This window comes from Acaromyces ingoldii (genome assembly GCF_003144295.1).
Source record: "Acaromyces ingoldii strain MCA 4198 unplaced genomic scaffold FA10scaffold_6, whole genome shotgun sequence".
Lineage (NCBI taxonomy): Eukaryota > Fungi > Basidiomycota > Exobasidiomycetes > Exobasidiales > Cryptobasidiaceae > Acaromyces > Acaromyces ingoldii.
In genome coordinates, this window is record NW_020290252.1 from 519258 (window position 1) to 546832 (window position 27575).

General features: G+C 56.3%; 12 protein-coding genes across 12 annotated transcripts; 6 read left to right on the top strand and 6 right to left on the bottom strand.

Annotated features, from left to right (window-relative positions):
* The first annotated feature begins 381 nt into the window (after positions 1-381).
* FA10DRAFT_269141 (hypothetical protein) lies at positions 382-1115 on the top strand. The gene has a single exon (XM_025522637.1). It carries the CDS (start codon positions 732-734, stop codon positions 1056-1058), a length of 327 nt encoding a protein of 108 aa, XP_025375055.1. The 5' UTR covers positions 382-731; the 3' UTR covers positions 1059-1115.
* Positions 1116-1251: 136 nt separating this feature from the next.
* Positions 1252-2888, bottom strand: FA10DRAFT_269142 (hypothetical protein). Its single transcript, XM_025522638.1, has 3 exons — positions 2602-2888; positions 1705-2513; positions 1252-1608 (listed from the first exon to the last, which is right to left on the bottom strand). The coding sequence occupies exons 1-3, from the start codon at positions 2627-2629 to the stop codon at positions 1363-1365; spliced, it is 1083 nt and encodes a 360-aa protein (XP_025375056.1). The 5' UTR covers positions 2630-2888; the 3' UTR covers positions 1252-1362.
* Positions 2889-3599: 711 nt separating this feature from the next.
* Positions 3600-4664, top strand: FA10DRAFT_233879 (hypothetical protein; the record flags this gene model as incomplete). The annotated part of the gene is made up of 3 exons (XM_025518965.1): positions 3600-3737; positions 3812-3959; positions 4039-4664. The coding sequence occupies 3 exons, from the start codon at positions 3600-3602 to the stop codon at positions 4662-4664; spliced, it is 912 nt and encodes a 303-aa protein (XP_025375057.1).
* On the bottom strand, positions 4648-5918 carry FA10DRAFT_269144 (Phosphoenolpyruvate/pyruvate domain-containing protein). Its single transcript, XM_025522639.1, has 3 exons — positions 5724-5918; positions 5642-5654; positions 4648-5586 (listed from the first exon to the last, which is right to left on the bottom strand). Exons 1-3 carry the CDS (start codon positions 5823-5825, stop codon positions 4751-4753), a joined length of 951 nt encoding a protein of 316 aa, XP_025375058.1. The 5' UTR covers positions 5826-5918; the 3' UTR covers positions 4648-4750.
* A 1005-nt stretch (positions 5919-6923) lies between these two features.
* On the top strand, positions 6924-10320 carry FA10DRAFT_269145 (hypothetical protein). The gene is made up of 9 exons (XM_025522640.1): positions 6924-7201; positions 7267-7429; positions 7493-7530; positions 7615-7785; positions 7851-8488; positions 8551-8643; positions 8710-8744; positions 8797-8829; positions 8890-10320. The coding sequence occupies exons 1-9, from the start codon at positions 7086-7088 to the stop codon at positions 10099-10101; spliced, it is 2499 nt and encodes an 832-aa protein (XP_025375059.1). The 5' UTR covers positions 6924-7085; the 3' UTR covers positions 10102-10320.
* On the bottom strand, positions 9971-11682 carry FA10DRAFT_255512 (transcription elongation factor). The gene is made up of 7 exons (XM_025519769.1): positions 11584-11682; positions 11451-11513; positions 11234-11369; positions 10963-11166; positions 10700-10902; positions 10417-10629; positions 9971-10340 (listed from the first exon to the last, which is right to left on the bottom strand). The coding sequence occupies exons 1-7, from the start codon at positions 11659-11661 to the stop codon at positions 10326-10328; spliced, it is 912 nt and encodes a 303-aa protein (XP_025375060.1). The 5' UTR covers positions 11662-11682; the 3' UTR covers positions 9971-10325.
* A 145-nt stretch (positions 11683-11827) lies between these two features.
* FA10DRAFT_303945 (WD40 repeat-like protein) lies at positions 11828-13592 on the top strand. Its single transcript, XM_025525301.1, has 3 exons — positions 11828-12586; positions 12661-13429; positions 13508-13592. Exons 1-3 carry the CDS (start codon positions 11861-11863, stop codon positions 13534-13536), a joined length of 1524 nt encoding a protein of 507 aa, XP_025375061.1. The 5' UTR covers positions 11828-11860; the 3' UTR covers positions 13537-13592.
* Positions 13593-13852: 260 nt separating this feature from the next.
* Positions 13853-16919, bottom strand: FA10DRAFT_179012 (hypothetical protein). Its single transcript, XM_025518282.1, has 4 exons — positions 16494-16919; positions 16213-16414; positions 15763-16041; positions 13853-15674 (listed from the first exon to the last, which is right to left on the bottom strand). The coding sequence occupies exons 1-4, from the start codon at positions 16529-16531 to the stop codon at positions 14055-14057; spliced, it is 2139 nt and encodes a 712-aa protein (XP_025375062.1). The 5' UTR covers positions 16532-16919; the 3' UTR covers positions 13853-14054.
* Positions 16920-19271: 2352 nt separating this feature from the next.
* On the bottom strand, positions 19272-20654 carry FA10DRAFT_269150 (hypothetical protein). Its single transcript, XM_025522641.1, has 3 exons — positions 20518-20654; positions 20319-20442; positions 19272-20259 (listed from the first exon to the last, which is right to left on the bottom strand). Exons 1-3 carry the CDS (start codon positions 20635-20637, stop codon positions 19346-19348), a joined length of 1158 nt encoding a protein of 385 aa, XP_025375063.1. The 5' UTR covers positions 20638-20654; the 3' UTR covers positions 19272-19345.
* A 174-nt stretch (positions 20655-20828) lies between these two features.
* On the top strand, positions 20829-22598 carry FA10DRAFT_255518 (putative exopolygalacturonase precursor). Its single transcript, XM_025519770.1, has 2 exons — positions 20829-22280; positions 22363-22598. The coding sequence occupies exons 1-2, from the start codon at positions 20974-20976 to the stop codon at positions 22451-22453; spliced, it is 1398 nt and encodes a 465-aa protein (XP_025375064.1). The 5' UTR covers positions 20829-20973; the 3' UTR covers positions 22454-22598.
* On the bottom strand, positions 22529-25365 carry FA10DRAFT_269153 (hypothetical protein). Its single transcript, XM_025522642.1, has 3 exons — positions 25123-25365; positions 24203-25060; positions 22529-24117 (listed from the first exon to the last, which is right to left on the bottom strand). Exons 2-3 carry the CDS (start codon positions 24876-24878, stop codon positions 22688-22690), a joined length of 2106 nt encoding a protein of 701 aa, XP_025375065.1. The 5' UTR covers positions 24879-25060; positions 25123-25365; the 3' UTR covers positions 22529-22687.
* A 206-nt stretch (positions 25366-25571) lies between these two features.
* FA10DRAFT_269154 (GroES-like protein) lies at positions 25572-27087 on the top strand. Its single transcript, XM_025522643.1, has 3 exons — positions 25572-26119; positions 26181-26464; positions 26542-27087. The coding sequence occupies exons 1-3, from the start codon at positions 25839-25841 to the stop codon at positions 27048-27050; spliced, it is 1074 nt and encodes a 357-aa protein (XP_025375066.1). The 5' UTR covers positions 25572-25838; the 3' UTR covers positions 27051-27087.
* The last annotated feature ends 488 nt before the right edge of the window (positions 27088-27575 follow it).

Here is a 27575-nt window from a genome sequence, read left to right on the forward strand (position 1 = left end):
CCCCGCTGCTCTGCTTCGACTCATCACTAAGTGAAGTTCTGCCGTTGTTCTGAGTATCCGATACATTTCCAGACAATCCCCTCCAACCAATGCACGCCAATTGCCGGAACTTTTCCCTCGGGGCCGCCTCCAATATCGCGGCTTAGAGTTTTGCAGCACATCCGTTTGCATTTCCCTCTTCTCTCGGTCTCGGTCTCTGTGTGTTCGTGTGCTTTTCGCGTGCATATATGCACCTCATTCCACAGACTCTGTCATTGGAGTTAGTCATCCTCTTGCCTCCTTTTCACTCAAATGAAAGAAGGACACGGTGATCCTAGCCCGTACCGTGTTCCTCAAAAAATCAAATAGATGGCTAGTGAGACCTCAACCCCGGATCGAGTTCTTCCCATGCCTGCATGAACACAGGTTACCAGGCCCGATGCTGACTTTCAGGCCACGCGACATCAGCTCAACACAAGATAAGCACATTTTTTACTTGCGTGGCCCGTGCTCAAAATTCCAGTCGCGTTGGTTCGTCCGTCGAGACAGAAATCAAGTCGACCCCAACGAATGGAGAGCGAGGGAGGCCGCCTCAAGTGACGGAACGACTGACTCACCGACCGACGGTCTCTCTCTCTCCACGACCCATCAAGCTTCAGCACGCCACCAAACATCAAAAGCTCAGCTCTCACTCTCACAAAGAAAGTCGACAGTATACGGGCTTCTTTCATCACACTTTCACGATAGACACCATGAATCGTTTCGTCTCATTCCGCACCTTTGCAACGAGCCCGCTCGTCCGCCAGGCTGCGCCCACGCAGGCTACAGCCGCCACTTCTACCGTGGCATCCACTGTGAACAGCGCCGCCGCGTCGTCTTCTGGCAAGCGCGTAGCGATGATGCCTACGGCCAGCAAGGTCAATGGACAGACGGGCATGACGCCTTCTGCCTCGACGGCGTCGGCCACCAAGGATGCAGGTGTAGATGTCCAGCCGAGCTTCGACGAAGTTCTCGCCGTCGGCAGTGTCGTCTCCCAGGGAGAAGCTCAAAAGGTCATCCGCGCTGCTGAGAGCGTCTAGAAAACCCCAGACGCCGCGTCCTGCAACAGTCTTGCAACTTTCGTCGTCGGCGCGGCAGTGAGTCCAAATGGCAACGAGAGACACTGGGTGCCAATTACGAATTTAGCCTGATCTGTCCCTGCAGAGCAGCACATCCAACAGCTTTCCACCTCCCCTATCGGATAGAACCAAAGACGAGCATTCGAACAAAGACTCTAGAAGCCAACTTCTGTAGAATTGACCAGTCCGAAGACATGAAAATGATCAGTAGAAGATACAATGCGAGGAAAGACCGAGAAAAAAAGAGAGAGATAAGTCGTCTTCGTCATCGCTTCCTCTTGTGTTGGCTGCCGCCGTGTTGCTGGGACGATGCGGATCCTTGGATGAAGGGGGCTCCAGCCTTATATCCCGCTGGTACGCAGGGTGCATGGGGCGGAATGGACCCCGATCCTCTGAAGCCAGGAGGTGTGCAGAAGAGGCAGTACCACTTGCCCTTTGGCGGGTTCGACAGGCCCACACAGCTGTAGTGAAACCATTCGCGAGGACAGTCTTCGTGGTCGCAGGCCACCATCTTTCAAAGAGATTCGAGGCCAATGTCAGTCCCACAAGCGATTGGTGCGCCTTGCCTGTAAGTAAGCAAGCAGGCCGAGAAAGCAATTCAACTCACATCGCCGTACGACACCTGATTGCAGTAGCAGTACCGCGGCTCATTTGGATCAATGGCCATGTCCGGCACCATGATCGCTCCAGGCGAGCCGTCATTACGTGCCAGTGCCGCCGTCGCCTTTTTCTTTACGGCCGTCTTCAGTGTGGTGTCTTGAGGACGAGCACCACGGCTGCGGTTGACAGCTGCAGCGCCAGCCTCGGCACTGCTCCTAGCGTATTTTCGACCTGCCCTGCCAAAAACCATGACAGCAGCCTCAGGGGCTCCTACGACGCTATCGTCATCGTCAACGCCACCACGATCGCCTCGTCCGGCGGCCTTGCCATCGTCGTCGTCGTAGTAGTCGCCGCCGCCGCCGCCGCCGCCATCACTTTCGCCGACTTTCGCCTCGTCGAGTATGCCAAGAGCGTCTCGGACACCTCTGCTGGCCTCTGTGCCCGCACGCAGACCCAGCAGCAGGCTGCTCTCGCTCTTTTGCAAGTCACTGTCCAGCCTTCGAATGTGGCGATCCACCCACTCGTACGCTGTCACGGCAAGACCCACTTTCTCCTCGGCGGCCCGAATCGCGCCCGAGGTGGCGCTCGAAATGGCCGAGAGCATCGCCAGCCGCTGCCGCTTGCTCGGACGAGGTGAAGGCGACACAGTGCCATTTGGCTTCATGTATGCGCCCTCTCTCTCGTCACCCTGACCATCCATGTCGTATGCTGCCTGCTTTCCCTTGGCCTTGGCATCGTTTGGAGAGACGTGGGTGCGTAGCGCTAGCCTTGCATCGCGGTACTCTTTTGTTAGCGAGGTGAGCGTGGCGATTTTCTCTTTCGTAGACAACACGAAAAGAATGCGCATCAATGTATGAGCACCTGGAACAAGAGGACGAGGAGGCAAGTGGCGTACCGAACTCACGCTGGACATTGTGCTCGAGTTCTCGCATGAGTGAAAAGGACCTCTGCAGCTCCAGAGGCAGCTGCTCGACAACTGTTGAGAAAAGAGGCGTTAAAGAAAGAAGGGGCTCCTCTGCAAAGGGCACAGATGCCACCAGCCCACTCACTGTCGTAGTATTCTTCCTTCCAGCCCTCGACCATGTTCCTCTCTCTTCTCTCCTGCTTCTCCTTCTCCTCCTTGCTTAGCCCTTCTGCCCCTTGCTCTTGAGGAGCCGGCCTTATCGAGCTGCTTCCCTCTCCCTTGGAGGAAATCGAAGGCGCCTGCGACGCGACCAGGTCCGAGGACCTGCTCCCAGCACCTCGACCTGCACCTCGGGTCAGCCGAATCGTCTTTCTCCTGCTCCCTGGTGGGCTCGATGGATGGCCGCTACCATTGGCAAGAGTCTCGTCGTCCCGATGACTGTGGTCGCTAACTGCGTGCCTGGGCCTGCGCATGATCGTCATCAGATCATCTTCGGCACGTCGTACCGGTAGTCCTCGTCGTTGCGCCCCTTGAGGGGTCACGTGATGTACACGTTGTCGTCCGCGTTGCAGGACGGACGAGATTCAGGCGTCGTCCTTAAGTGACGTTACCTGGGTCCTGGTGGACAAAGACAAGGGAACTTTCGAACGGAAGCGGGCCTTTCTTATTGATCCAGCTGGAAGAGATTAGAGTAGCAGGACAACAAGGCACGCGGAGCGGTCAGTGGATGTCGTGCCGCGCTGCTCTTTTTCCCTTCTTCTTTTGGCGCTGTCGGGCTATTTTTCCGTGCAGACGCTTTCCTTTCGATTTTTATTTATTTATTTTTTACTTTATTTTTTAGACTAAATTTCTTCTCTCTCCACGTCTTCTCAATATTCGCTTCTCTCTGGTCGCTGCACACAGGCAGCATGGCCGACGCCCTCGAGGATGACTTTGTCGGCTCAGACATAGAAAGCGTTTCTGACGCATCGCAGGATCGCCGAAGAGGGAGCAGTGGAATGGCAGGAAAACAGCGACAAAAGGCCGGCGTCGACACCGACGAGGAAGAGGGGGAGAAGGAGGCGGGGGAGGAGGAGAGGAGGAAAGCACACAAAAAAAGGAAGCGAAAAGAGCAGGACAAGGCTCGAAAGGCAAAGGTGAGTTTCCTTACAGGAAGAATGCAGTACGGGCGTCCAACGTGGCTGATGTCGTTGTAATGCATCTTCTGCAGAAAGCAAAGGAGAACCTTGCCCTGCCGCCAGGATCCTTGGCACAACGACCGCCAGACGTCCAGGCAGACCACCTGAGAAAGCTGCTCAAGTCTTGCCGAGCCTTTGCTAAATTGTCGGAGCTCGAGCTCGATGAAATTGGAGTCTCAGGTGAGTCTCAACTCCTCTCCTGCCGTCCAGCATGGTCCTCTGAGCTCTTGAGCTGTGCAGTCGCTGATGTCGACTACAGAGAAAATGCTTGTCGATTCAACATCTGTCGAGGTCGAGCGCGTGCTGGAACTGCTTCCTCGATTTCTTGAGGGAGCAATGCCCAAGGCCATCGAGTCGGCCACGCACGCCGACCAAGGCTCTGGGCCGGGCCAGGTGGTCATCCTCGTCGTGACTGGCAATGCCCAGCGTGCCGCCGATCTCGCGCGACCGCTCCGGCAGCTCAGTCCGCGATTGACACCAGTAAATGGGAGAGGGAAGAAGGATGGAAAGGATGAGGAGGATGGAATGGAATCGAAGGGCCAGGGCCGATCTAAGGCCGCGTCCGAAAAGGGGGACAAAAGGGCACCGGTGGCCAAGCTCTTTGCGCGCCACTTCAAGATGTCTGAGCAACAGGCCTTTCTCTCTTCCCACTTTTCGCCCGTGGCCGTCGGCACGCCACAGAGGCTCGCAGATTTGATCAATTGCGGCTCGCTCCACCTCCAGCACTTGACGGCTATCATCCTGGACGCAAGCTGGGCGGATCAAAAGATGCGAACACTGCTCGAGGGCCCGGAGACGAGGGAGGCCCTCTTCCATCTGCTTACGCTCGCACCGATTCGTGAGCGGATTTCCTCCAATGGTTGGCCATCTCTTCTTCTCTTTTAATCTATTGCCCTTTCTTGCGTGTACAGTACAATAGTAGGATGTACAGTAGAGTGGTAGGGTAGTATCCCTCGGAGGACAGGTGCAATCTATACTGCCCCAAGTCCCGTTCCATCCGCGGCGAGGCGATCTAGAGCGACTTCGTCTTCAAGGCCCATGTCCACAAAGAAGTTTCGAAGGCCTCTCGGATCGGCCCCACCCACGTCGACGCTCCTACTTTCATCAGTGGCCGCTTCTGCACCGATTCCCGTGCTCAACAGATGGGCATAGGAATGTTGCAGTGCTCGCGCTGCGGGAAAGAGGCCTGCGGTGGGAAAGATTGCGATGGAGAATCCCAGCTCCTTGCAATCGCTGGCCGTCCAGAGGGGGCTTTTGCCGCCCGTGACGCAATTTGCGAGCAGGGGCCAGTCTTTGAGCAACGATCTCGCGCGATGGACCTCTGCATCGGTCGTCATGCCTTCTAAGAAACCTACATCTGCGCCGGCGTCTCTGGCCATCTTCAGCCGAGAGACCGCCTCGTCGAGCCCAAGCCCCGCTAGCGCATCAGTCCTCGCAATGACGACGATGCGATCTTGAACGTCTGCATTGCACAGCTGGTCCCTCGCATGGCTTGCCGCCTTGATCCTCGCAATGAAGTCGTCCTGGCCGACCAGCTGCTTAGAGTCGAGGTGTCCGCATCTCTTTGTCGCAACCTGATCCTCGATGTGCAATGCCGCAATGCCTGCCCTCCAGTACTCCTGCACCGTCCGCGCGACTTGGGGAGCTCCTCCAAAGCCCGTATCAGCGTCGCAGATGACGGGCACCTGCGGTCCAGCAAGCTGGCTAGCGAGGGAACCGACATGGACCACGTCCCTTGCCGAAAGAAATCCGAGATCGGCGCGACCCAGAAAGGAAGCAGAGGTGCCCGCTCCTGTAACGTACAGGGCTACATGACGGGCTCGTTTTCAGCAAAGTTTCTACGTTTTCTCTCATCCACTCACCCTTGTGCCCCGTCTGTCATGATGTCGACATGTAAGGAAAGGAAGACACTAGCTTGGGCTGCTTGTATCACGGCACACACACCTTGAGAGCCATCCTGATGGATATTCCATCGAAGACGCCGGGCGCCACGACGAGCTCCCCGTTTCGAATTCGGAGACGCAATTCGGCAGCTCCCGTTCTCATCTTTGGCTCGCTTGTCATGCAGCTAGCCAGGTGGTAATTGGGATAGTAGTGCCAGATCGCTGGTCTGCACCCTTCCTTTGTGCGCATGACCTCACATTCAATTGGCGCTACTCTTATTTCTGTCAATCCGACCTCTAACGCGGAAACAGCCTCGGGCGAGCTCGATCTAACAACTACCTACCACAACTCAAGTGCTCTTTAACATCGTCGATTTGATCCAATCGACGCCGTGCCGATGGTCATTGGCGAAAAGAGTGACCCTTTTTATTGATTCTGCTGCCTTGATTGGCTGTGGGTCTATCAGTCCTTGCTCGCTTTCCGACTACACGCGACGGGTGTAAGTAAGACTGCCCTCCCTTTCACGTCAGCGGATCTGTCTGCCAGATGTTGGCTGCGCTGTATGGACACGGTCGCGACTGCAAGCTGGCCCTATCGACAAAACAAGAGGAGGCTCAAGCGTAGCGGTCCCGAAGAACGCTAGCGAGCAAGGCATTTATGTTCTCACTTGGTTGAAGCGAAATTAGTAACGCTTGGATCTGCTCTGCTCCTCGCTGCCCAAGTAGCAAATGGAAGCATCCTTTTGAATACTGCGCTCTTTTCAAACTGCCGGTTGAATCGGAACACCGGCCTTTTATTCCTTTGTTTGTGATTTTACTGACCCCACCTTCTGTATTCCAGGGTTTCACGACCCTGCTTCTGCATTCCCTGCCTTCAAGGCCAATAAGTACGACCGCGGCCAGGCCGACAGGTGTTGCCCACAACGATTCAGGCCGGCCGAGTCAGGCGATACTAATAAAATTGGGAATTTACTTGTCTGCATCTATGCGAAGCCGTGGTGCACATCGGGATCCTCTAGCTCTGACTAGCCCTGCCTGCGGTGAAAGACAACAACCAAGCTAGCGGGAAACAATGGCAATGCAAGCACTCAATCTTCCTCTTCCATCCAGGCCTGGTGTTTGAGCCCTGCTGTATCTGCGATTACTCCAGGCTATTAATTTATCACTTTATGCATGCTTCCACTTCCCCACCTCCTCTCAGCTTCGTCCCTGATGTTTGCCACCTGCTGTTGAGAAATATAAAATTGCCTGTCAATCCATCATCACAAGCTCACAAGTCTCGCTTCTTATCCCGCCAAACAGGTGCTGAGCTCTGATGAGTCGTCTCACACGACCAAAAGGTTCTTTCCATCTCTCCTGTGCCACCAAACGTTGATGAGAGGAGCCCACACCTAAGGAGGAGAGAAGTGCCGATCTTTTGAAGATGTCTGACCCACAGGGCCTGGCGCCGATCCCTCAATCAGCACTGCGAGACAACGAAGCCTTGCTGGAGTGGGCGGAACCTCTGCTCTTGCACGGCGTCCCTCATTCTTTGCTCGCGTAAGTCGTCTGGTCTTACCTAAGTACCAGCGTATGCTGACTGTCGCCTCTACCCATCCGCAAAGCCAAACATGGTTCTACATCGCTTTGAAAGCCGTCATCATCGTCGTTTCTGTCCTTCTCTTCGTCCGCCTCTTCAGGTCTGGACGCTTCTGGCTTTTCCGAGTCGTCCAGCTGCCTAACGGTCGGATCATCTGTCCTAACGCTGTCGATTCACTCGTCTTCCTGGTGATTATATAAATGGTAAAATGTGTTCCTTTTATGAGCGCTGACATCGATTGACGGGAGCAGGCTGCCATCTTCTACGTACTTGATGCTGTATTTCGAGGGTGCGTAGCATGATTGACTTTCCCTCGCTCATTTATCTCATCTGATTGTTCGCTACTAACACTCCTTGCGCTCCTCACAATCAGACTGTCGACAAGGTGGCTGTTTCCGCCCTTCGACAAGGAGGTGAACATAATGGCCTTTGTCGCTCTTCGCCTCTATCCACTCTGGCTAGCAGGCTTCACCCATCTGAGTTCGCTTTGTCTAATCTGGCCCTTTTCAACGGAGAGGTTGTCGCCTTTCTGGTGGCATGTCTTGTAAGTGGGAGGTGCAGCCTGACAGTACCTTTCTGGTAGCGGAGCTGAATACAATCTCATGGCAGCTTCTTTGGGCTACCACTCGCCTTCCTGATTGCATACTTTCCGCCTGCCATCATCAGCAATTCTCACTACAACGCCGCCATTGATGGCTGGTATCTGGTTCGAGGCAAGCTCATAGCAAGTCCGTCGGCTCAAGTCACACAAGAGTCCATTGAGGCCGCCACAGCCTTGCATGTCAACATCGTCCGCTCTTATGAAGCAACAGCAATCTGGGCTGGCGTTGGATCGGGCTTCCTCGCATTTCTCTTCCTCATGAGTCTCGTTGTCGGCACGAAACTGCTTTGGAGAGCTAGCAGAGAGTTGCGTGCTCGTCGACAAGAAGCAAGATCATCCTTTCGGCGAAAATCATTTTCCTCCGTCGAGTTGCAAGCGCGGCCTCGCGATGTAGCACCTTCGGATCACACGCAACCAAACACCAAAGTCAACATCAGCAAGGAGCGGAGGCGAAGGAGCATCAACAAGTTCAAAACGAGCAGGGCGAGGCTCATCCAGTACTTTGCTGGCATACGTCCATTGGTGGCAGATGAGGATGACGTGGACAGCGCCTCTCGCGGCACCAACGAGGGAAGCGAAGAGCATCAGGAGACGAATGCGTCTTCATCGGAACAGCTTTCAGACGGGGCAATTACCGAACTCCTTGGTGAGGACAGCAGTAATTTCCTTCTTCCTTATATTACGACGCCTTACGCTCTACTTCTGCAGCCAACTTCTTCCGCTTTACCTTGCTGCAGATTGTATGTCTCCTTTGCATTGAGCTGGCTCTTCTTGTCGTCGTCATATACCTATGTGCCACAGGTGAGCTACAAAGCCCCCGAGAGAACGGAACCACCCACGCTGATGTTGATATTCGTTTGGCTCTAGTTATTGAAGCCGCCAAGACAAACAAACGCGATGAGGTGAGACGTATACCTCCTAGAAGCTGTCCTATCGCTGATCACTGTGCTCTAGGAGTATGGCAACGAACTATCCAAGATCGGCTATGTAAGTTTGATGAGGGGATTGAAGTTTGTCTTCCTGCGGTATACTGACTCTTCCATTCAGATTTATCACACAGTGGAAATCTGGGCCATCATTATTTTCGGCTCGCCTTTGATCGTATCCATGTTGTTTCGCTCAGCTTTTCCTTACAAGGTCGATGCACCTTCCCGCTTCTCCAGTGGCCGATCGAGCAGCAACAATGCGCCTACCCTAGGTGTCCGGCTTCGATACTACAACCGACAAAAACAGCAGCGTGACTGTGACGGTACCACTGTCAGCAGCGGGAGTCGGGATCGGCGGGGGGACTCCGTTAACGAGCAAGAAGTGCTACAGGGAACCTCTGTAGACGAAAGCAACACGGCTACGAACAACTCTACAGACATCGGCACTGCAGATTCGTCCTCTCAACAGATACATCTGGGCCGGGGAGAGGCGTCCACAAAGCCCGCTGCACACGACGAAGCTCTGGCAAAGGAACACAAAGGGATCGACAGTATGTGCAAAACAAACACCGTCATCGACGGACAGCATCATCCAATTGGGCTCGGGATCGAATACGAACATCGCGATGTTGGCCTCTCAGTGGCACACGCAGTGGCCCGTACGGCCACGCGAGGAAAGTCACAGCAACCTTTTCAGGATCAGCGTTCCTCAGATGCCATACGAGCCGACAGTGCATGCAGTCGAGGGAGCGATGCCTGGCTGCTCGGCAATACCCAAGGAAGCCACCGAACAACGCCAGAGCTTACCAAAGCTTCGCCCAAATCGCCCCCTGCGCCGGTTCAACAGAGGCCTAGAGACGTGAGCTGGGTCGTCGGCTATGGGTCAGGAAGATCGGTAGTACTTGACGCTCTTGAACAGGGGCACGCATATCGAGCCCAACGAAGACAGCGTAGATCGCCCTGGTCGAATGACGTGGAAGACAATTTGTCGACCCTTACGCCGTCACCGCCGAAGCCGACGAAAGCTGGACGAAGGAGAGGAGTTACCTCGAGCCCACCCGCGACTCCCACGTCTACGAGCCGAAGCTTTTTTGCAACGCCTCACGGACTGGTGGAAGGTACGCCATTGAGTCCATTGACAAAGACCGACGATCATACGCTGGCAGAATCCTCGCATCCAGCGTCATCTCCGAAAGCAAACTCCCAAAATCAGCAAACGGGGACTCCGCAGCTTCAACAGGAACATCATTTGCAACATGCATCGACCTTGCAGGGGAAGCATTCTGGAAGTGCTACGTTGAAGTTTTCGCCCTTTTCTTCGCCATCTTTTTAATTTTGAAGTAGGGTTCACTTGCTACTCGCCTGTGGCGAGCAATTGAGACAGGGAGGAAATGTATTCTGAATACTAGTAGTACAAAGGGGCCGTCTTTCTTTCTTTCACAGTCTGAACGTCCACTCGCGCCGGACGTCGGCACCACGAGAAAGATCTACAATGTTGTACAGCTTCTACGCCTCTCGCGCTTTTTCGAGACATTTGCCGATGACAATGACGTAGATCTAACAGAATTTCCACTGTTGAAGGGGGAGAGGTAGCAAGTGTAAGCTAGAGCTCAGCTTTTCGTATGGTTAAAGCTGTCTGCCAACCTACCTTGTTGTTGCAGTTTGTGCACGTAACAAACGTTGTCATGGGCTCGTCTGCACTCCTCGTTTGCTTCTGATAGTAGCGACATTTGCGCTGCTTGCACTTGCCGCATTCGAAGGCGTCTGTCTCTGCCTCCTGTGCTTCGGCTCCCTTGGCATTGAAAAGATTTTGCATCTGCAACGCCGTCCTCTCCGCTTTGAGCTCCTCCGACGCCATTTCCTGTACGAGATCTGCATTCAGCTACCGTTTGGGAGAGGTACGACGCCGACGAAAGACAGAAGCGACTTACCTCGGCGGTGAGGGTGATGAACTTATCCGCGGGTATCGTGCCATCGATGACACTGGACCTCAGCGCCGGATTCTTCTTGTCCTTGAGATTCATGCCCAAGCTTCGAATTTTGGTTCGATATTCGCCATTGACGGTGCCCGAACCAATCTTTTTGAACGTCGCCCCTTCGACGGCCAAAGCTCTTTCGAAGATCAAGTGTGGATCTGAGGGAATGGAGACACTTCAATTGCCTATACCTTGCTTCTTTCCCGACCAGAATTTACCTGCACTGCTGCCGATCTCGAGAGAATCGTACAGGAACTTCAGACATGCGTTGCGGGTCTTGTCCTTCAACTTCTCCCAATCCAAGGCTTCCTTCTTCGCAGGCGAGACCGACATAGATGCTGCACCCCCGCCTCCGGTCGAAGATGATGGAGTAGCAGGAGATTGAGCCCCGCCCGTCGCCGGCGAGGCCGAGTTGCTAGGAGCTAAGGATGGTCCAGTCAGCTTCCTCGCCAAGCTTAGCTGCTGTCAAACATTCCCGTAACACCTCACAGTCTTTCTTCTTTGCAGCCACTCTTTGCGAATCAACCTTCGATCTCCAAGTCCGAACTATCTCTTTCGATAGAGCCACCACCGACTTGTCCTCACACGTCCGAAGCTTTGCCACCGCCTGTCCAACCTTTGTAGCCTGTACAGCATCCACAATGCCCACGACCGGGGCAGCAGAGTCAGTACATACTCCTTCCCCATTTTACGAGAAATTTCCCACCCTGATGATCTCCTCCGTCGGTCGCACACCATTTTGTAGCTTCGTGAGAATCGCCTTTGAATCCTACAGCCCGTCCGCGATCACAAGGTCTGTCAGCTTTCGTGGCCGGACACAGTCACGGTGGCCGCCTCACCGCATGTCTATTTTCCCCCATGGCCGAGGAGAGCCCTTTGACGAGCTCTCTGATCTCGGCCTCGGTCAGGTAGGCCATTGTTCGCGCCAATCGTCGGGCCCAGTCGTGGTCGGTGGTGATCGGTGATGAGCTCCTCTGCTTGTCGGGCGACCCAGACCGGAGCCTACTGAATGGAGCGAAAATCACGTGAACAAATAAGTTGCGACGATCTTGTACCGGTAATTCTTGCAAGGACCTTCTCAGACAACGATCGCAAGTCATCCACCCGCACACGATCATGACAACAACGGCAGCGTCTCACAATGTTGCGGAGGGGTCAGTTTCGACCTCGAAGCTTCCCTCCGTTGCGGATCTGGCAAGGCGTTCTTCCCAGAGGACAAGATTGCTTTTCTCGTCTGTACCAGATGCAGGCGAGGATCCCCTGTCTCCTTCTGCATCGTCCTCGTCCTCGTCATCCTCATCTCTGTACTCCGCGGGAGGGTACGAGAGCATCGTCAAAGAACGTCTGGCGTCCAAGATTGCCTCGGAGTACAAGGACGCGCAGACACTACCTCAGGCCCTCTTAGCGCAGCAGGCTGGTGTGGGTCCTTCGAGACCAGGAGCAGCAGGGCAGAAGCGAAAGGCAACGGCGGACGAGTCAAGCGGGACCTTGACGGGTAGCTACATTGACGATCTCGATCGAGCTGCTCGCGGGAATGTAAACACTCCAACCTCGTCATCGGCGGCGGAATCGACAGCAGCAAACGGGCAGCTGGTAACGCTCCGGCGATCCATGAGGCCGGACCACGAGGCCGGCGGTATGTCGAATCGAGGTGGAGGAAGCACGCTGTCCAATGCCCTGATCCGCAAGCGCGATGCGGCCAGTCGAGCGGCGCAACCATCCTACCATCCTCAGTGGAAGCTATCGAGGGTCATCAGCGGACACCTTGGATGGGTCCGGTGTGTGGCGGTGGAGCCGGGCAACAAATGGTTCGCAACGGGTGCGGGTGATCGAATGATCAAGGTGAGATCCTCTACGTTGGCTTGTGGCAGGCGAGCACGGAAAAGGAAGGGTTGCTGATAAATCATGTCTCTCAGATCTGGGACCTGGCTTCGGGCGAGCTCAAGCTCTCGCTCACCGGCCACATCTCGACGGTGCGAGGCTTGGCCGTGTCGTCTCGGCACCCATACCTCTTTTCCTGTGGCGAGGACAAAATGGTCAAGTGTTGGGACCTGGAAACCAACAAGGTCATACGGCAGTACCATGGCTCTCTCTCGGGCATCTATTCGCTGGCCCTCCATCCCACTCTCGACATCCTCGTCACCGCGGGCCGAGATGCCGTGGCGCGCGTCTGGGACATGCGCACCAAGGCTCAGATCCACGTCCTCGCCGGCCATCGCGGCACCATTGCCAATGTGCAGTGCCAGGAAAGCGATCCGCAAGTCATCACGGGCAGCATGGACTCAACGGTGCGCCTGTGGGATCTGGCCGCGGGCAAGTCGCTCACTACACTCACGCACCACAAAAAGTCGGTCCGGGCCCTTGCGCTGCACCCGCGCGACTTCTCCTTTGCCTCTGGTTCTGCTGGCGGACGCAACATCAAGACCTGGCGTTTTCCCGAGGGCACCCTCCTCAACAATGCCACACACGACTCCATCGTCAACACGCTCAGCGTCAATGCCGATGGCGTCCTTTTTTCCGGCGCCGACAATGGCACATTTAGATTCTTTGATTACGACACGGCCGTGCCGTTCCAGTCGGGCGAAGATGTCCCCCAGCCGGGCTCCCTCGATGCAGAAGCGGGCATCTTTTGCTCCACCTTTGACCATACGGGCTCACGGCTCATCACGGGCGGCGCAGACAAGAGTGAGCACGGTCACAAGTTGCCCCTCTTTCCATTCTACCTCACTGACCTCTCTCTATGCTTTTGCCACTCTCTTGCAGCCATTAAAATGTACAAGGAAACATCATGAGCACGACAAGCCACGGGAGATTGTGTATTATTACCGCTCGTTTCTTCGGCCAAAGGAAAAAAAAAAAAAAAAAAGTCGGGAGATTCTCTTTTCCTGGCTTGAAAAGTTACGGTAGCTACTAATGACATGCGGGCGAAGGAGTAAGGTAGTACTTAAGGCTGCAGGACATGTAACATGAGACCGGCGACGGCGCAAGAGGGCCAGTCGAGGGAGAAAGCAAAGAGGAGAGGCAGAAAGGGAGAAGATCATGTGTAAGAGAATTCTGCATGGGCCTCTTGGAGGAGACACATGGACCGCCCTCTGGCGTCAGGGGCGGAAAGGCATGAAGAGCAAAGGGTTGGAAGGGGTAGGGGAAAAGGGGTTTTGGGGAACAACAGAGAAACTGGGGACCCGGTTGATGATTGACGGTGACAAAGAGACGAGAGAAATACCCCATTTGCGACAGCCGAGCGAGAAACTGGTATGCGTGTTGTGTGTGCGTCTTTGATGAAAGTGTGCGTATGCGTTTGTGCGGGTTCCTAGTGATGTTGACGATGGTTACCTGGTGGTTTCTGGAGAAAGATGGTGCCCAACGCGGCCGACGTCGGTGAAGATGTCGACAAGTCTTGTGGAAGCGGCGACTGCTGAGCGTGGCCTCCCTGAAATCGTCTTGCCTGCGCTGCTGAATGTAATTGAACCGGCATCGGCTGCTGCTGTTGCTGTTGCTGATGCTGATGCTGATGCTCTTCCGGTTCCGCCTGCTGTTGTTGGCCTGTGAATGCAATCGAGGAGAGCGATGAGGAGGGCGCTGCAAAAGGAGGAAAGTGGTATTGGCCGTCGGCCGAAGAAGAATGCTGCTGCTGGTGGGTGATGGACGAATCCATGGGCAAGCTGTAGGCATCTTGGCTCATGCCTGCTCTGACGCCCCCCATCGGCTGAGCAAGGGGGTCTGACTGCGGCTGCTGCTGGGACCACGCCGAGTCATTGCTGCCACTGCCGTTGTTGGCGACATAGACGACCCCCGCGGTTGCAGGCTGCCTCAACACACTCAGGCTGTCGTCAGCTAGTAAGGAAGAGACGCCTTGCTGACTCGGCCACACCGACTGCTGCTGCTGCTGCTCTTGTGCATAATCGAGCGAATGCCGATGTAATTGCTGTTGTTGTGGCGGCGGCTGTTGCTGCGACTCGTCAACCGCCGAGAAGGCGGCAAGACCACCGAGATTGAGCGACGTCAGATCTTCAGTCGTCGAAGATGCCGTTGCCGGTGCGCTACTAGCACCAAAGTCTGGCGGCCCTGTCGGGGGCGCCTGTGCAGGCCCCAACCATGGAGAAGGTCCCGATGCAAACGGGTCATGGCTGATCAAGGGCGACGAAGCAGAGTGGTGGTGCTGATGATGGGGACGAGAGTGTGAGTGGCTCATATATTGCTGCTGCTGCTGCTGCTGCTGTTCTTGTTGCTGTTGCTGACCCAGACCCGTCGAAGAGGGCGCTGTGTAGGGTGGCTGCATAGGAAAAGCAGAGGCAAAGTTCATCATCGACATGGAAGAGGAAGACGTCATAGGCCTGGCGAGGTGGTGGTTGCTGCTCTGGGACGAAGCAAAGCCAGGGTAGCCATACGGTTCATAGCGGTGCGTGGCGGGCGACAGGCTAAATTCCGAAGATCGTCTCGAGGGTACAAAGGCGCCTGAGCCTCCGACCTGGTGTGCTAGTGGGGCATGTCGCCCCGAGGAGGTCGACGAAGCTGCACCGCGTCCACCTCCTCTCCTTCGATGACTGCCTCCTGCACCTGTTCCTGCACCCGCCCCTGATAATGCACCTAGCCCCCCACCTGCGCCGCCTCCTCTTCGCGACTCGCTTCCGCTGCCCGAGCTCGTCCCTTCGCCGCTGGAGTCGTGGTGGTGAATGAGGTGGGGCGAGGAAGGGTTCGAGGATGAGGAAGACTCCATCTCCTCTGCTCGGAAACGGGGCACACCATCGGGACCAATGGACACGGCCGGTGGAAATCGAAACGACGTCTTTGCGAGGAGGGAAGGAGCAATGGAGAGCGAGGCAATCTCTGGCAGCGACGAGGGCGTCCTTAGTCGACCGGACCGGACATCGTCGACGGTGTAGTACGAGATGAGGTGGTGGGTGGATCCGTCGATCTGGATCGAGATGGTCTGCAGGGGTTGAATGCGTGGGGTCAGTGACTGAACTAATGGCGACGCATACATCCTACTTAGAGGCCGCGGAGGAGGAGGAAAGCACCTTTTTGCAGAGACCGCCTTTGGCAAAGGGGTAGCTGGACGTGAGGCTGCCCACGAGATTGCGCTCGGCCTGGGCATCGTCCTGCCTGCGCCACATGGTGGCCGAGTCCGAGGCGCTGCTTGCGGAGCGGAGGCGCGAGGAGCTTGGTCCGTATGCGTCGGCAAACGAAGCATCAATTGTATTCGTGTTGGTGTTGCCTGTCACGCTGTACTGGTGGAAGCTCGACGACTCAGCTGCTGCCCTCGTTGCCGCCTGTCTCTTGTCGATTTGGCGGTAGATCTAGCATGCGCGAGATGGTCTCGTAAGTGATGCTGGACTAGACTGAAGCAGGGACAGCAAGCAAAAAGGACATGGCACGGCACAGAGCCGGCAGCGCGTCGATGGCAGACGCGCTTGGGCAAACCGGAGCTCCAAGGCAGTGGTGATTTCTTCTCTAATCGACCAACTCACGAGAAAGTTCATCAGGATCCTGCTAGGGCTCCAGAGCAAGCCGTCGGTCCAACGCTTTATCCCGCTCTCTCGCTCATCAAAGACAAAGACCTGGCCGCTCCGGATGAGCTTTCGCTCGTCGTCGCGTAGCCTCCGCTTAATTTTTGGCATGACGCCCCTCCGCACACACTCAAACACGAGCAGTGCATCGTGCGTCGAGGAGCTGTGTGTGTGTGTTTACAGATCGGCTTCGTCAGTGCACGTTGCTCTCGCCCAGATCTGGAAGAGCATATATGACTCACATGTAGCCATGGTAGGTGCTTTCTGCCTCGTTGCTCATGGCCGCCGGGACCCAGACCGCCCAAAGGCGAGGCGAGAGTTGCAAGCAGAGAGAGAGAGAGAGAGGAAAAGAAGAGGGTCGGAAGGGCCGAAGAAGGGAGAGCTGGAGTGGAATTATGGGATGAAGCGAGGCGGCAAGGTCGTCACTAGCGGTAAACGCCGTCGGGAGAAGAAGGAGAAGGAGAAGAAGAAGAAGAAAAAGGGGAGGGGGAAGACGAGCAGGACGATGATGCCTCTGTCGCGCTGAGAGTAGAAAGGAGAGCCGGCTCTCACTCTCTCTTGCGTGTATCGTCGTTGTTGTAGATGAGGAGAAGGAGGAGGAGGAGGAGGAGGAGGAGGAGGAGGAGGAGGAAAGAAAGGGGGAAAGGCAGGGCCTGATGACTGTCAATCAAAGGCCGTTTTAGTTAAGGTTAGCAAAACGCTGACTTTGACAAAAGACAGCTAGCGAGCGCTCGAGCCAAGGTTGGAGGGGAACCTGACTCTGTCCACCGCTCTCTTTTCCTCTCTCTCTCTCTCTCTTTCTCTCTCTCTCTCTCTCTCTCTCTTTTTCGTTTGCCTTCCTCTCCATCTCTCACTGGGCTCTTCAGGCTCCTTATATCCGATCATTGGCTCCTGCCAGCCCAGCGAGCAGGCAGCGACCCTCGCCGTGATCTCGGCGAGGAAAATGGAAACAGAGCAAAGAAGGAAAGCAGGAGGAGATAGAAAATATAAAAAACTCACCCGTCAGAGCCAAGCACGAGGACGGCCCGAGGAGACACCGACCGGGGCGACGACAACGACGACGACGACGACGGCGGCGGCGGCGGCGGGGGGCGCAGGTGCGGACGGTGGCTGAGCTGACGATTATGTGCGTGCTTTTCCTGATGACGCACTAGGCGTTTGAGGGATCCGGACGTGGGCAAGGGGTCGTCGTCATTACACGCAAGCAGAGGCAGTGCCGGCAAACGCCCCGAGGTCGTGACTAGTCGTTGCGGTCCAGCAAACCACAGTCGCAAATTGGCTGCCGGGTTCGGGATCGGGTAGGCGTCCGGTCGGGTGTGGCGTCAGGAACAGATAAGGTACGGCGCGCTGCCAGGGGAGGAGGGGGAGGGGGAGGGGGGGAGTGAGGCTGGTCGGCAGGCAGCGGATGGATGCTGCCGGACGGTGGGAGTGTGATGTGACCCGCGTCTCGTGACGTCGCCTGCCTTGCGCTCCGCTGGTCAAAGGGGAGGGGACGAGACGATCCAATCTGCGATCTGGGTGTGGCGCCGCTCCCGTCGTCCAAGGAAGGGGAGGCGGTTAGGGCGAGGAGGAGTTGGGGCGCGCACTGGAGCGGAAAAAAGAAAAAAGAAAAGGAGGAGTCGCGTCGGACACAAAAGACGTCAGGTCTACGCAGAGTAGTAATAGTCGTCGAGGCGCATGGAAAGACATCAAGAAGATCTCTAAAAGGCGCCACGCAAACTTCGCGCGCCTCGCTCGGCTTGGCTCGAGGGTGAAAAGGTAGCTCGGGCGTCTTTTTCGACGGGCAGAGTTGACCGGCCTCGCAGCAGAAAGCAAGGGTACACAGGCAACAAGCTCGAGCAACCCACCCAGCAAATAATTTTCCGTTTAGTGGGCGTATCAGGAAGGGGAAGGGGAAAAAAAAGACGAGGCGAGCGAGGACGTGGGTATCGTTGGCCGAGCGGAAAGCCAACGCCATTCCTTCGTCTCACTTGCCGCGTTGTCTTTGCCCGTGCGTTGGTGCGCACGGCCTCTCGATTTCCCAAGCTTTTTCTTCCTGTCTCTCATATTCTTCTTCCCTTTTTTTTTTGGCCGATAAAATATTGTATAGGGCTACCAATTATTGCCTTTAGCGCCTAGCTTAAGGCACAGAAAAGTAAGACAAAAGAAGGAAAGAACTAAGACGAGAATGGAGGGAGGTGGAACAGAGGGCAATGAAGGCGAAGAAGCTGGATGGGCCATAAATTTATAGAAGCGAAAAGCGACTTTTCGGAAAGCGCAGGTGTTATGAGGAAGATTACCGATACGGGAATGGAGAGAGACGAAGGAGAGCGGACAAAATGAGAATCCCATGCTACCCATGCTACCACACTGCCATTACTACTAAAAGTATGTACTACTACTGCTACTAATACTATTGTTACTGCTGCTGCTGCTGCTGCTGCTGCTGCTGCCGCGCTACTAGAGCAAGACTGTGTCCGGGCTAAACGACGCTTGCGCTTCGTTTGCTAGCTACACTGCATGTGCCGGACACGGCGAACGCGAAAAGACCCAACACTGGCGCTGAGTGGAGATAGTAGTAGCTGCTAATAGTAGTAGTAGTAGTCACCACGATAGTGCAAAGATATAAGATACGGATGCTCTTCGGTGCGAATGAACGGAGCCCGGCTTTTGAAACTTGTGTCAGCCGTCGGCTCTTGAAAACCCGAGGAGCACAGCTAGTCCTAGCTACGTTGGCTGGTGTGATTTAAAGTTTCCCACCCGCCGCCCGCGCAGCCTAAAGTGCGTCTCACTATCTTCCTTTGACCGCGTGGTAGGTGCGTGCATCATTGTCCACGGCTGCTTTTCACCTTTTCGTCCGTCTCAGAGTGCCATGCCTTGGATTATGCCTGCCCTGGTGGTCTAGTCATGCACGCCAGACTTGGCACATTGTACAATTACATGCAATTACCTGCTGGCTTCGTTCGCCGGAGCAGCGCCGTCGAAGACGGTAGTCAGGAAGAACCGGGTTCTTTTCCTTTCTTTTTTTTTTTTTAATTTCTTTTGGGTCCGAAATGACACCCAACGAAGAAGAGAAATATTAAAAACAAAATAAAAATACGACGGAGGATGCATGTCATGAGCTGCGTGCGAGCGAGTCTTCGTAGCGTCTCCTCTGCCTCTCGCGGGCGTCTTGATGTCCGTGGCCATGCGCACTGGCACGGTCGGCCACCTCGTCGATCTGGAGCAGCCTTTTGCTGCCAAGCCCCGCCCGTCCCTCGACGCCCTGGGCCACGACGACGGCGCCCCGGTGGGGAGCCGGTGTGCCGTGCTGGACCATGCCTGCGTACAGCTGGTAGCCTCGGTTGTCAGACCGAAGCGGGTCCTCGCTCGTAGTCCGCGTCTTCGGTGTCTTTTCGGCGGCGGCAGTTCGCGCGGGCTCGACATTTCGGGGCATGTGCTGTGTTGCGGCTGTGGTTGGTGCCCCGCCGACCAGCGCCCTTCGCTGTGCCGCTCGGTCGACGTAGTTGTTTGTCTTGCTCTCGCCAGCAGCGACAGCTGGTGTGGATAGGGCATTGGCGGTGGCAGTGGCGGTGGCTCTATCCCCGTTCTTACTGCTGCCTTCGGCGCCAAGATGACGCGACCGAAGCTGGCTCATCGTCTGCCTCCTCACCGACTCCGACTCGAGCTTGCGGTCACCAAAGCCATAGCCATGCTTGGGCGCGACGGCGCCCTGCTGCTGCTGCTGCTGCTGCTGCTGCTGCTGCTGCTGCTGCTGCTGCTGCTGCTCTCTGCTCGTGCTCGCACTGTTCGCAGTCCCCGACGACGGCTGCTTCTCCTCCAGGTGGATCTCGCTTTCACCCCTCTCATCGAGGCAACACACCTCGCAGGACCAGCCCGTCGAGGAGTGATGGAGGTGGACCTCGAACTCGTTTGCACCCATGCCGAGCCTGACAATATCGAGATGGCCAAGGGACATGGGTGCGCTGGCCTTCTTTGGCATCGAGAGCCTTTCAAAGTGCGATGAGCCCCGTTTGGCAACAAAAGTGCCTGGGTGGGGGGAAGGGTGAGCGACGGCCACAAAGGAGCCGAGCCAGCTTCGGACTCACCATGGGTTGAGCCCGTGTCCGAGATGCCAAAGCGGCCGTCGTTGAAGACAAAGAGACAGGCGTGGTGCTTGGAGACCTCCATCGACGGAATTCTGATGCGCGCCGTGTATGATCGATCTCGACCCTGCTCGCAGCGGCATTCAGTCAGTCAGTCAACTAATCAATTAATCAGTCGGGATAGAGAGCGATGCAGACTCACGATAGCCACCCCTTCGGTCCTATGGTCGATGACGGCGACGCGTGCCCGTTCGGGCAGCACGTCGCTGCGCAGCTTCACCAGGCGCATCTGCATACCGGCAGACGACGACGGCCATGACATGGAAGAGAATGAAAAATAAAGCCACGAGATGTCTCAAACAGCTCGGAGTGGAGGAGAGATAGATTGGTTGATTCTTCCGCGCCTCGAGACTAACGGCCGCCGCGAGCGCGTGGAAGATATTTCGAAGATATTTCGCGCTCCGAACTCTACATTTGGGCTACTTCAGATGAAGTACTGTACAGCTAGAGTACCCTACACTTACTACTACTACTACTACTAATAGCTAGCTTCAGCTAGGGTCGTGTAGTGGAACAAAGCGAGAGGGAGACCAAAGAGGACCTGGGGGTCCGGGCTCGCTCCTTGCTTTTCTCTCTACTCCCATCGTCTGCTCACCAGATGTCGCTCTGGTCGCTTGCGGCAGTCCTCTTGGCCCTCCTCTGGGCGGTGGCCGGTCGTGTCGACCAGCATGGCTCCCTATGCCGCGTCCTGCCCGAGGGCGACGGCCAGGACGACAGCCCGTCGATTATTGAGGCCTTTGACAAGTGTGGCCAGGATGGCAGCATCGCCTTTGAGTCAGGGGCTCCATTCAGCGTCCAGCAGGTGATGAACACAACGAACCTCACCAACTGCGACGTTGATTTCTCCGGCGCTCGTCTCGTCTTTTCGACCGACGTGGCCTACTGGCTCCAACACTCCCTCGACGTCGTCTTTCAGAACCAGTCGACGGCGTGGCTCATCGGCGGGCACAACCTCACCATCCGCGGCGGGATCTACGATGGCAACGGGCAGGTGTGGTACGATGAGAACCAGAACCAGAGCAACCAGCCCGGCCGGCCCATCTCCATGACCATCTACAACTCGACCGACGTCGTCGTCGACGGCCTCACCTTTGATCAGCCCCAGTTCTGGGCGCTCTTCGTCTCCTACTCGCGCAACGTCACCCTCAGCAACATGGCCGTCAGCGCCGTCAGCAAATCGCAGTGGCGCACCGTCAACAGCGATGGCCTCGACACGTGGAACTCGGACCAGGTCCTGGTCACAAACTGGACCGTGACCAACGGCGATGACTGCATCGCTGCCAAGGGCAACACGACGAATCTGCACGTCCGCAACGTTACTTGCCACGGCGGCAACGGCATGACGATTGGCTCCGTGGGCCAGTACCCGGAGACGCCCGACTTCGTCGAGAATGTCCTGTTTGAAAACATCACCGTCACCGATGCGATTAATGCGGCCTTTATCAAGACGTGGCAGGGCGTCCCCGTCGATAATAGCACGAACGGTGACGGTGGCGGTGGCGGCTCGGGCTACATCAAAAACATCACCTTTGCCGACTTCATCATCAACGAAGTCGCCCTGCCCATCCAAATTACCCAGTGCATCTACAGCGAACGCAAGGGCAGGAAAAAGGACTGCGAGTCGTCCAAGATGGCCATCCTCGACGTGGCTTGGCGAAATGTGAGGGGGACGACAAAGTACAACATTGCTGCCTCTCTGCACTGCGCGGCAAGCCACCCGTGTCCCGGCGTGCGCTTCGAGGACGTGGAGCTTGTGTCGGTGAACCAGAGCATCGGTCTGCCCAACTATGGCGTCGAAAGGCAGGACGAGATCATCCAGTGCGCCAATCTCGTCGACGCGGCGGGCATACCCTGCAACAAGTATGCGCCCGCCGACTTTGGTCAATTTGTCGGGGGCAACGTTCCGTGAGTTGTTGTTGTTCTCCCCGTTTCAATCCGTCTGAGGTCAACATTGGTGCTGATGCTGCTGCTGTCGGTATGGGAACAGCTTTGATTATGACGACCATCAAGAAAACACGGCTACCCTTTCTACCGTTCTCTTCAAGGCTCAGAGGCTGGGCCGAACGAGGCAGCGGTGACCGCGCAAATACCCAAGCAAAGGGGCGAATGCACAGCCCCATAGAGACACGTATTCTAGAAATAGAGAAGACCATGCCATTAGCAGCTCAGCGACCGCAGGAACAGGGCGACGAAAAGATAAAGAAAGAGGTGAGAACAAGGGTGCTCGTGAGTGAAGGATTAGTTGTATAAAGGAGAGAGGTATCACCGCTCGCTCGGTCGCCTGTACCGACGTCGCAGGATAGTTGAGCGGGTTACGACACGTTTCGGATCTTCTTGCTCAGCCATCCCTTCATGCCTTTCTTGCCGCTGTTTGACGGTCCATCTCCCTCATCCTCGTCATCGCTGGCGAGATGGACGGAAGCGCAAGGGATGTCGACGCCGTGGTAGACCTGCTCACCCGTCGGCAGCCCGCCGGGCGCGAGGAGGTTGGCATTGAGTGGGTTCATGCCCAGCATCGCTGCTGCCTTTGTTGGCGAGGACGAGGCTTCCCCTCGGCGGCCCCGCTGCGAATGATGATGACTGTAGTAGCGCTGGTGGTGGTGGTGATCCCGCGGACGCCGAGCGCCCATCACAGCGATTGCTGCTTCATCTTCGGCGTCGCCTTTCTCCTGGAAATGCGGGACGTAAGACTCATCAAAGTAATGGAAAGGCTTCGAGACGGTATAGTCCAGCGAAGAGCCCCGTCGAATCGTGGGCGGATTGCCCGCCGAATCGAGCAGCGGGGGCGACCAGGGCGACCAGGCGGACCGTTCGGCCGACGAGATTCCCAATCCTACTCCTTGCTCTTCCTCTTCGGCATTCCCGCTACTCTCATCTTTGCCGAAGGGGTTGCGAAAGACAATGTGCTGGTGACCCTGCTCGATCGCCTTCTGCACTTGCGTCGCCGACGAGGGAAGACCAGACATGGTCGAGGGCCGACGACGACCGCCACGACCAGCAGCAGCATCGTGGGCGTTGCTGCCGCTGCGCAGATGGGTGACCTGTATTGCCGTCTCCGTGGGCCTGGACCGCGACAAGTCGAGGGTCGATGGTGTCGCACGTCCCTGCGAAGTTAGGCGCGCGCGGAGCGTCGACGAGGCAGAGGCCGACGCCGCAGCCTCATTGTTGCTTGCGGTCGTGTCTTCGACCGTGCCGTCCGACGCTTGCTTCAGCGGACGATCGAAGGCCTCAATCAGCAGGGCTGCCGAGGCCTGGTGACGAGGCAGAGGCAAGAATGCTGGCATTTGAATCGTCGACATGCTCAGCTTGAGCGGCTCCTCGTTGTCGTTCTTCTTCCCCTCACCCTCGTCCTCGTGTCCTCCACGAGGTTGCTGCTCGGTGACGCAGAGGTAGTTGCCGACGTGGTTTGACCGCTGCACTGCGCTATAGCTCCTGGTCTTGCGCGTCCGAATCGTGTTGGGCTGCCGAGGATGGAGCTGGACATGCTGGGGAAGCGGAGCCATGGGAACAAAGGTATATGCTGCCATGTCTGCGCCTTCGGTCTGGCCGGCTGCCGTGAGGGCCGTCATCATCGTGTTGCCGTCATTTTCGAGCGACAGGAGCTGGTTTCCAGCAATGGCAAACGAGCTCCCCCGGCGCTCTTGCTCATCAGAGGGAGAGACGGGCGAGCCTGGAGCCGAGTTGGACCGGCGAGAAGGGCTGTTGAGCGCCGAGTCGAGGAGGTACTGGCACTCTTCCTTTTCTATCGTCATTGATCGGAAGGTCAAAATGGATGGTGTCAGCCAGCAGAAGGAAATGAAAGGGGATTTCTTGTCAAGTGCGCTCACCAAAGCTGTCAAACCAGAGCGTGCCATCGTGCTCGTCCCTCGTCCTCAATGCCCGCTGCCGCTTCTGGGCCTTTGTCATGCCGAAGATGGCGTCGAGCTCGGCCGCGACCTCGTAGCGGATCGGACGGAAGTGGTTCTTGCTGATGGGCGAGTCGGTCACCTTCATTTCGCTGTAAGAAACTGCCTCGTCATCGACGGGACGGCGCTGCTGCTGATGCTGATGCTGATGATGCTCTGAGCTATCCAAGGCGGGCATCCTGCGGAGAAACGCGGACATTGTGGGCGAAGAGACGCGGCCCTCGGACGTCTTGGGGCGCAGATGGAGAGAGCGAGAGCGCAGCCGTCTGGCCCTGCTTTCGACAGTTGCGCCGCGCTCTTTGACCGTGGCTGAGAAGCGTGTCGCAGTAGGCGAGACGGAGGGCGAGTCGTCGGCCCGCCTGACCTGATAGGTGGTAAAAGGATCAAATGGCGACACGGGCACATATCGCCGCTGATGGTGGGGAATCTTGGCAGTCGTCGCCGTCGTCATTGTTTTGTGCGACTTGCCAGGAATGGAAATGGGGAGCGACTGTTGCGGCTTTTGCCGATCTCGCTGAGAGGCGGAGAGAAGGACGGCCCGACCGTAGAAAGCTGGAAGAGAGGGGGAAGGAGTTGAAGGTGCGACGAGGACGGACATGGTCGCTTTTTTTTACGGTGAGAGAGCGCAGAAAGATCGCCTCTGTGCCACGCTGACGGTCTGTCTTGTTCGGGTGAGTGGGAGAACAGGGCAGTTCGACGGTCACCGTAGGGCTAGCGTCCTTTGCGTTTTCCTTGCTCGAGGAGCGAGGTCAGGGAGGGGGAGAAGGAAGTGACCTGGTGCTTTAAAGGGCAGAATAGGAGTTGGACTCATGACATCTCAGACAAAGGGAATGAGACTGCACCTCTGCGGCACCCGCGTAAGAAAAGTCCCTTTGTTCCCCACCGAGGACTCCTTCTTTCCTCGCCTTGTGCCTCTTGTGCTGTGGACGCATCGTGTTGTACCACAAGGTTTTTAGCCGGCAGCGACGCTAAGCTGAACAAAGGGAACGGCGGCTTGCAGTCAACTGTGGCTTGTCCCTCTCTTTGCCAAGATCATTGGCTGCGAGGCACTTGGACCTTTCCATTCAGCCGGCCAACACAAGATCGAAAGATCGAACAAAGGGCAATTCGCCGTCTTGCGTCGTTTCCCTTTGTCCGCCCCCCTCCACACCTCTCCTAAATGGATAATTCTGTCATGACTGACTCATTTCAGCCACGCGCTCTTATGTCCGGCCCGCTCTTTCGTTCTGAGCCGGTCATCCGTCATCAATCAAAATTTTGAGAAGTTTTCTTTTCTTTTCTCCGAAGCTCATTTGTGGACCCAGAGTCGAGGACTGTCTTATCGCCTGTTGCATGGGTGCGTAACTCTGTCTTGCCCGAGCAATTATTAAGTGACTGGTTTCGACTTTGCTGCCTTCACGGCAGGGATCAGGTCAAAGGGGCCACGGCAGCCTAGAAGACGTCATGTCGTTCGACAGCAGAGTCTGCATCCCTGGCCCCTATAAGAAGCCCCTCGTCGGGCCCTCTACTTCCTGCCGTATTGTCTTCTGCAAGCCAACACTCGACAGAGCTCAGGCAAATGGCGACTAACTTTGACGACAAGGTCAACGATGCCATTGACCTCGGCACGGGCTACGCTGGCTCTTCGACGGGCAAGCTCGTCGCCGTATCGGGCAACAAGCGCACCCTGGCCCCCAACCAGGTCGTCATCGACATCACCCACTCGGGGCTTTGCGGCACCGACCTCCACCACCGTAAGCGGGCGGACATGATTCTCGGCCATGAGGGAGTGGGCGTGATCACCAAAGTCGGAAGCGAAGTCAAGAACGTCAAGGTCGGCGCCCGCGTCGGCTGGGGATAGTGAGCTTCTCCTCTCTCTCTTTCTCTGTGCCTCTCTTGCTCATCTGAAATCGCGATACAGCGTTCATGATGTCGATGGATCATGCACAAACTGCCTCTTGGGCCGCGACAACCTGTGCGATGCCCGCAAGGTGTTTGCCTACACGGACAAGGACGAGGGCTCGCTCGGCGAACGCTTCGTCATCCGCTCCGATTTTGTCCACGTCATTCCCGACGAGTTGCCTCTCAAGTACGCCGCTCCCCTGCAGTGTGCCGGCACGACAGTCTTTGGCGCCATTGTGGCTGCAGACGTCAAGCCGTGGGACAGGGTGGGCGTTGTGGGAATTGGCGGTCTTGGTCACTTGGGTGAGTGCCCACCGGGGTCCGAATGGGACGAGTGAGTATGACTACCAGCGATAGGCTTGCTGACGTTGCCGACACAGCCATTCAATATCTCAAGGCCATGGGAACCGACGTCGTCGTCTTTTCGACGACGGAAAGCAAGAAGGAGGAGGCCATGAAGCTGGGTGCCTCTGAGTTTGTCGCGACAAAGGCCAACGCAAAGCTGCAAGGTGTCAAGCCCGTCAACCATCTTCTCATCTCGGCCGATCGTCAGGTGGACTGGGCAACTTTCTTCCGAGTCGTCGCGCGAAACGGCAAGATCATCCCCTTGTCAGTCTCGGATGAAGACATGAAGGGGGTTCCGTACATGATGATTGTCGCGCAGCAGCTCAACATCATGGGCTCCTTTGTCGCCGATCGCCCCACACACCGGCGCATGCTCGAGTTCAGCGCCCGCCACCAGATCAGGCCCATCATCGAGGAGCTCAAGATGAACGAGGAGAACGTCAATGTGGCGGCTGACCGCCTCGCAAAGGGTGACGTGCGCTACCGATTCGTTCTCAACACCGGCGTGCCCGATCCTCTCTTCTCTCAGTCCGCTTCCCTGTAAACTTAAATCTAATCTCATCTGGCCATAATGTATAGAGGTCTTGTTGGAGAAAACACACTCGAGCCAAGTGTCTGATTCTGTAATAGGAGCTGGTCCGAGGCATCGCGCGCTTATGTGTTTGGAGAAGGCACGTTGCAGATGCGGTGAGAATCGCATCACGGCCAATGCGACCAGCATATTGGCTCTGGTCACATTCTACTCAGTGAGCTATCCCAGAGAAGCCTGGAGAAGGTGAAGTGAAGTCAGACTCTTGCTGTCTCTCGAACTTTCGCGCAATCGCGCCGACCACTGCTCTTTTCACTTTCTACGGCCGTGACTGGCGGACGAGGCCGAAGCTGTGGATAAATTGTGGATTCTCAGTGCAGAAAATCCACACTCTAAATCTCCATGTGCCCGGGGAGGCACACGCGTTAGCTTAGGCCCGAGTCTTCTTCAAAGGGCTGGAAGGTGTTGGTTCCCTCTCTTTGGACCAACCTGATGGGGTATAAAGGCAGCCTCTTCGTCGTCGTCGTTGCTCTTCTCACT

Coding starts and splice junctions, on each gene's coding strand:
- FA10DRAFT_269141 (XM_025522637.1), top strand. CDS start 732: ATGAATCGTTTCGTCTCATTCCGCACCTTTGCAACGAGCCCGCTCGTC.
- FA10DRAFT_269153 (XM_025522642.1), bottom strand. CDS start 24,878: ATGTCCGTCCTCGTCGCACCTTCAACTCCTTCCCCCTCTCTTCCAGCT. Junction 24,118..24,202: donor GCTCTGGTTTGACAGCTTTG/GTGAGCGCACTT, acceptor CAATGACGATAG/AAAAGGAAGAGTGCCAGTAC.
- FA10DRAFT_269142 (XM_025522638.1), bottom strand. CDS start 2,629: ATGCGAGAACTCGAGCACAATGTCCAGC. Junction 2,514..2,601: donor ACTCGAGCACAATGTCCAGC/GTGAGTTCGGTA, acceptor TGTCTACGAAAG/AGAAAATCGCCACGCTCACC. Junction 1,609..1,704: donor ATCAGGTGTCGTACGGCGAT/GTGAGTTGAATT, acceptor TCTCTTTGAAAG/ATGGTGGCCTGCGACCACGA.
- FA10DRAFT_269150 (XM_025522641.1), bottom strand. CDS start 20,637: ATGTCATGGCCGTCGTCGTCTGCCGGTATGCAGATGCGCCTGGTGAAG. Junction 20,443..20,517: donor GGACCGAAGGGGTGGCTATC/GTGAGTCTGCAT, acceptor CGCTGCGAGCAG/GGTCGAGATCGATCATACAC. Junction 20,260..20,318: donor GGACACGGGCTCAACCCATG/GTGAGTCCGAAG, acceptor CCCCCCACCCAG/GCACTTTTGTTGCCAAACGG.
- FA10DRAFT_269154 (XM_025522643.1), top strand. CDS start 25,839: ATGGCGACTAACTTTGACGACAAGGTCAACGATGCCATTGACCTCGGC. Junction 26,120..26,180: donor GCCCGCGTCGGCTGGGGATA/GTGAGCTTCTCC, acceptor ATCGCGATACAG/CGTTCATGATGTCGATGGAT. Junction 26,465..26,541: donor TGGCGGTCTTGGTCACTTGG/GTGAGTGCCCAC, acceptor TTGCCGACACAG/CCATTCAATATCTCAAGGCC.
- FA10DRAFT_303945 (XM_025525301.1), top strand. CDS start 11,861: ATGACAACAACGGCAGCGTCTCACAATGTTGCGGAGGGGTCAGTTTCG. Junction 12,587..12,660: donor CGGGTGATCGAATGATCAAG/GTGAGATCCTCT, acceptor CATGTCTCTCAG/ATCTGGGACCTGGCTTCGGG. Junction 13,430..13,507: donor CACGGGCGGCGCAGACAAGA/GTGAGCACGGTC, acceptor ACTCTCTTGCAG/CCATTAAAATGTACAAGGAA.
- FA10DRAFT_179012 (XM_025518282.1), bottom strand. CDS start 16,531: ATGAGCAACGAGGCAGAAAGCACCTACCATGGCTACAT. Junction 16,415..16,493: donor AGCACCTACCATGGCTACAT/GTGAGTCATATA, acceptor ACACACACACAG/CTCCTCGACGCACGATGCAC. Junction 16,042..16,212: donor GGATCCTGATGAACTTTCTC/GTGAGTTGGTCG, acceptor CGCGCATGCTAG/ATCTACCGCCAAATCGACAA.
- FA10DRAFT_269144 (XM_025522639.1), bottom strand. CDS start 5,825: ATGAGAACGGGAGCTGCCGAATTGCGTCTCCGAATTCGAAACGGGGAG.
- FA10DRAFT_255518 (XM_025519770.1), top strand. CDS start 20,974: ATGTCGCTCTGGTCGCTTGCGGCAGTCCTCTTGGCCCTCCTCTGGGCG. Junction 22,281..22,362: donor TTTGTCGGGGGCAACGTTCC/GTGAGTTGTTGT, acceptor GTATGGGAACAG/CTTTGATTATGACGACCATC.
- FA10DRAFT_269145 (XM_025522640.1), top strand. CDS start 7,086: ATGTCTGACCCACAGGGCCTGGCGCCGATCCCTCAATCAGCACTGCGA. Junction 7,531..7,614: donor CTTGATGCTGTATTTCGAGG/GTGCGTAGCATG, acceptor CCTCACAATCAG/ACTGTCGACAAGGTGGCTGT. Junction 8,830..8,889: donor AACTATCCAAGATCGGCTAT/GTAAGTTTGATG, acceptor TCTTCCATTCAG/ATTTATCACACAGTGGAAAT.
- FA10DRAFT_255512 (XM_025519769.1), bottom strand. CDS start 11,661: ATGGCCTACCTGACCGAGGCCGAGATCAGAGAGCTCGTCAAAGGGCTC. Junction 11,370..11,450: donor CGACGGAGGAGATCATCAGG/GTGGGAAATTTC, acceptor GATGCTGTACAG/GCTACAAAGGTTGGACAGGC. Junction 10,903..10,962: donor CGAGATCGGCAGCAGTGCAG/GTAAATTCTGGT, acceptor CCATTCCCTCAG/ATCCACACTTGATCTTCGAA.